The 5057-nt window shown below is 34.8% G+C and overlaps 1 protein-coding gene across 1 annotated transcript; it reads right to left on the bottom strand.

Annotated features, from left to right (window-relative positions):
* Positions 1–463: 463 nt before the first annotated feature.
* On the bottom strand, positions 464–2468 carry LOC111903110 (protein SHORT-ROOT). Its single transcript, XM_023898897.3, has one exon. The coding sequence runs from the start codon at positions 2370–2372 to the stop codon at positions 672–674; it is 1701 nt and encodes a 566-aa protein (XP_023754665.2). The 5' UTR covers positions 2373–2468; the 3' UTR covers positions 464–671.
* Between the last annotated feature and the right edge of the window lie 2589 nt (positions 2469–5057).

Below are 5057 nucleotides of genomic sequence, written 5' to 3'. Positions count from 1 at the left end.
AAATAGGTTTTATGAAGTAATTCTAGAGATAACTAACCATATCAATTACTTCATATTTTAATATCCTGAAAAATCTAAATAAATAATCAACAATGACCGAGACAGGTACCTTTTTTTGTTAAATTATTGTTTCTATTGCTATATTCTTCTAAATATTTTGATTAAAAAATGGACAAATATATAATATTATTGACATGATTGTGGAAGTGTATAACTAACAGATTCTTTTATTTAAAAATGTAGTTAAATAAATACAAAACCATAATTAAATAAATGCATATCCAAATTCACGATTCCATAATTATCTATATATAATTCATAAATTAGGATTACAAAAAAGAAGGGGTTGGGAGGGAGTGGTTTAATCTAAAAATTAAATCCACAACCATCTTAATTCATATTTAAAAAAAAAAAAAAAAAAAAAAAAAAAAAAAAAAATTAGACAATTTCGTGAAAACGAATATTAACGAAAATATGTTACCTTCAATCAAAGTCAAACCCCATTCTTCAACCTCTAAAAATCTAAAAAAAAAATAATAATAACAATAAACAAAAATCCCAATTTTTTGAAAAAGTAAAAAGTCATAAAACCCACTCACACCCTCCCATGCACGTGCCATCATCAGCTTTTGCTTTTTCTTTTTTTCTTTTTTTTTTAGTGGAAGTCACAATCATATCGGCTTCCATGCACTTGCCCACACCACCGGTGTTTCTTTCCACGTCAAGAATACTCCGGCCGCCGCTTCCGACGGAATCATGGACCACCCCTCCCTATACCTCCTCAGAAGTGCCCTGACATCATCGCACACTTCATCACTATATGAAACAGGACTAAACCCACTTGCATGTAGCCTACTGGACCACCGAGCCGCCGTCTCCCTCCGCTCCATTGACTCCGCCGGCGAGCATGCTATCAAATCCATCACCGCCCGTCCCGCCGCCCGCTCCAGCATCAGCCTCTCGTTACTCGTTTTCTGAAAACTCTCATCGAGCGCTTCGAAGTAAACCCTAAACCATCTTAAACATTCTTGAAAACCTCTCACGAATTCAAACCCATCTGTACCCACATCCAAATCAGCTTCTTCATCAACGATGGTGATGATTTTCGGATTTAATCCTCTAAATGTTGATATCAAGTAATCTCGACGATGATTGTTGACAGAACGTAACGTGCCGTTTAAGTTAATCGCAAGAGCTTCATCGTCTTGTATTCCCAGTTGACTCAAATTCAGTTCGGATAAGTCTCCAGTATGGTGTATTACGTGGAATTTGAAAGGGACACCCATTAATCTAGCGAATTTTTCCATCCGATTTCCGATCTCTCTCATAACCTTTTGTACTCCGGTGCCGGAATCCGCAGCGCCACCACCGGATTTGGTTGCGATTACCGTCGTAAGACGGAGATGTGGTGTTTCATCGGTGCGAGTTGCAATAGCTTCAAGCAAAGTCGGCCATTGGGTACAGTAGGTGTTGCTTACATCAATTATATGCAGTTTGCTCTCGCCGTCGAACGCCTCCATGATCGCTCCATTACAAGCTACATGTCCAAACGTCGTCCAAGGGCTGACTTCTTGAAATTTCAGCACCAGTTTTCTTGTTGACTCAAACGAACACATTTTATCCGACGCCGACGTCAAAGTCCGGTAAGATCGGTCGCCGGAATCCGTCATACGGCTGAAAAGCGCTTGAAGGAAATAAGACGACAGCTTTTGATCAGTGTCTCCATATGGAGAACTAAGCTCGTTAAGCATCCACATCAGTTGCTGTAATCGACCGCTGTTTTTATCCGCCACCGCACGGGCGGCGTCTAGTAGAACATCGGCGGACCAGGTGTTGCCGGAGAAGGAATTAGAGAACTCAGCGGTGACATCACGCGCTGGAGAGTACGAGTAGTTAATGTTGGGATCAGACGACTGTTGATGTTCGGAAGAAGAGAAGCCATAGTAGGACAACGACGGCGGAGGAGGGGTGTTGGTGTTGGTGGTGCTGGTTGTGGGCGTCGGCGTACCGGAAGACTGGTGGTGGAAGGTTTGTGGTTGTTGAGAAGAGTAGTACTGATTTTGGTGGGGGTGCCTTGAGGAAGAAGATGAGAAATCTTCTTCATCCATGAAAAAGTTGAAGCATTCTTCTTGATCTTCTCCTTGTTGGTAATTAAAGTGATATGGAGGTTGGGTGGAAGATCTTGAACTGCTTGAAGTTCTACTGGTGGAGTTGATAGAATGATGTTGTTGTTGGTGTTGGTGGAGATGATGATGATGATGATGATGGGAGGGTTGTTTTTGGAGGCTTACAAGCCTAAAGAGAGTGTCATAATAACTAGACATAACACAAATTAACACAACAGGAAGATGATCAAGATCTATAAATGGCATGCATGTGTGTGTTGTATGTGTGTGTGAGTGTGCGTTTGTGGGGTGTGTGGGGATGTTTTGAAGGAAATTGGATACGGAGAGAGAGAGAGAGAGAGAGAGAGAGAGAGAGAGAGAGAGGAGAGAGAGAGAGAGAGAGGAGAAGTGAGAGAGAGAGAGAGAGAGAGAGAGAGAGAGAGAGAGGAGATGAGAGAGAGAGTGAGGAGAGAAGAGAGAGAGAGAGAGAGAGAGAGAGAGAAGAGAGAGAGAGAGAGAGAGAGAGAGAGAGAGAGAGAGAGAGAGGAGGAGGAGGAGGAAGAATGTGAAGTTGGATTTAAGCTTATGGTTTTATTAGTTTTCATGCAAGATTGCTATTAATTTGGTCAAATGTCTTTGAAGCCATTTTTGTGCTTTTGGGGTAATCAATGAAAATTCAAATGGGCTTTTTTTAGAAAAGAAATATGTTTTATTGATTAAATTATAAAGTTAGTCTCTTTGTTGGTCCTTTTTCTTTTGATTTTGGTTCAAGTTCCCGTCTTTCTATCCATAGTATTGAACAAGAGCATTAGAAGTAGAGGGATCGATTGTCGAAGAGCAACGAGTTCGAAGAAACGGTTATATAGTATGATAAAAAATTTACTTGGTGTTTTGTTTGCAAAAATATTTACAAAGGAATTGAAATCTATCAAATAATATGAGTGTGTTATGAATTGTAATGTAATTGCATATTATGATTGGAATACGATTTCATATTCGGTTTGGTCAACATTAAATATAACTGAAATAATATAAAATGACATAATTGATCCATTTTGTTTTTTTTTTTTGATTGATTTTATTTTGTTTTCTAATTTTATATGGAAAGATATGTCAAATAAATTATAAAAATAGTAAATTGTTCTGGTGGGTGGTGTTCGCAGTTATAGTGATGGTGGTGGTGGTGGCAGTGACAAAGATGGTGATCGTGGTGGTGAAGGTGACGGTATAGCGGTGGTTGGTGGTGGTGGAGATAGTGATGGTGGTTATGATAACGGTCAGTAACGGTGGTGATAATGGAGGTGGTAGTGACAGTGCTATTGATGATATGTGATAGTGGTAGAATAAAAATGGTATTATAGTAATCTTGAACTCTCCTTTATGAAAAAAAAAATCGATAATATTTTCTTTTATGGAACAAATTTTTCCTCGTTTGATGGAAATATCATCTAATTAAGGAATTTAATTCTTTAGCAAATATGAACGACAACTTAGGAATCCGGTGAAATTGGATTCCAACTCCCTTTAATTCCTAACGATTCCAATGAACATATAGTTTTTGCGCAATGTTTTAAAAATCGGTTTTAAGCGAACCGGGTATGTTGATCGGTTTTCCCAATTTGACCGTCGGGTCAACCGGTTTCTATAATTTTTATTTGTTTTTCTTATTCTCCTACACATACATGCATACATACATAAATCATAAATTTGATGTCTATAAGTTCAAATATTAAAAATACATATAAAAATAAGTTATAGATCAATCCAAATACATTTAAATAACACATAATCATAAGTTTTACATCAATCCACATACATAAAAAAAAGTATAATACTGAAACAAAATATAGTTGTAGATAAATATACACGCATAAAAAAATAACTTCATAACATTTACCATATGTTTTTTATTTAGAGAAATTTAAATAAATGTGAAAAAAAAAATCACAAAAGTTTATTATGAAAAATGGTTCTATTGAATGTGTTTTTATTCAATTTAACCGGTACAACTAGGTTTTTCTAAAAACCAACATTTCGATCCGGTTCAGAAATAGACAAAATCTGGTGATTGTTGAATTGCTCCCTTCACTGGTTTCGGTCCAACCGGTTCGACCGGCCGGTTCAAACCAGTTTTTAAAACACTTGTTTTGCCACAACTAAAAATGTTTTCTAGTCATTTGAAACTATTTAAGGGATAAAACCAATATTTTTAGGATTTTCAAAATCTTTTAAATTTTATGTTTGATTTAAATAATTGATTAGTAGTCTTGATCTAATTAATTTTGTGTGTTCGGTTTATGGATATAAGCTTATATCTTTTTTTCTATATTTATATGTGAGTTAAACGTTTTATTTTTGTTCACATATAACTTATTATTTATTCAATATCATATTTAAAAAAAAAATTACACATATGTGATATCATATTAAAAAAACAATACTCATATTGAATATCATATACATATTTACATTAAAATTTAAAAATACATTATGTATGAAAATGACTTAATAATTATATTCACATATAAATAAATTATATTCTAATTATTTTTTATGTGAATATTTTATGCTATACGCAAAGCAAAACGTAGATATGTTCGTATATTTATTTCTATAACTAAGTTATACGCATATATGAATATGAATAAAGATATATACTTATAAAATATTTTGTAATCTTTAGTGTCGTATAGTTGCATCTTGATGTTTATATTTTATCTTTCATTTTCTTTGGCACATAATTAAATAGAATGTTGTTAAGTAATAAAACTGATGTTAATACTCATTTATATATTCATTCAAATCTTTATATTTTATATTTTTGATCTTATATTCAATTAACTTATAATATTATTTAGCAATTAAGTACAAAAGACTTCCAATTTTATTTAAATTTAGGTACTTACCCGGTTACCAGGTCATGCTACTTCTTCTATGGCAACGGGAATTTTA

This window comes from Lactuca sativa, chromosome 3, assembly GCF_002870075.4.
Source record: "Lactuca sativa cultivar Salinas chromosome 3, Lsat_Salinas_v11, whole genome shotgun sequence".
Classification (NCBI taxonomy): domain Eukaryota; kingdom Viridiplantae; phylum Streptophyta; class Magnoliopsida; order Asterales; family Asteraceae; genus Lactuca; species Lactuca sativa.
The sequence above is the reverse complement of the archived record's forward strand: the minus strand, read 5'-3'. Positions and strand labels throughout refer to the sequence as shown.

Coding starts and splice junctions, on each gene's coding strand:
- LOC111903110 (XM_023898897.3), bottom strand. CDS start 2,372: ATGCCATTTATAGATCTTGATCATCTTCCTGTTGTGTTAATTTGTGTT.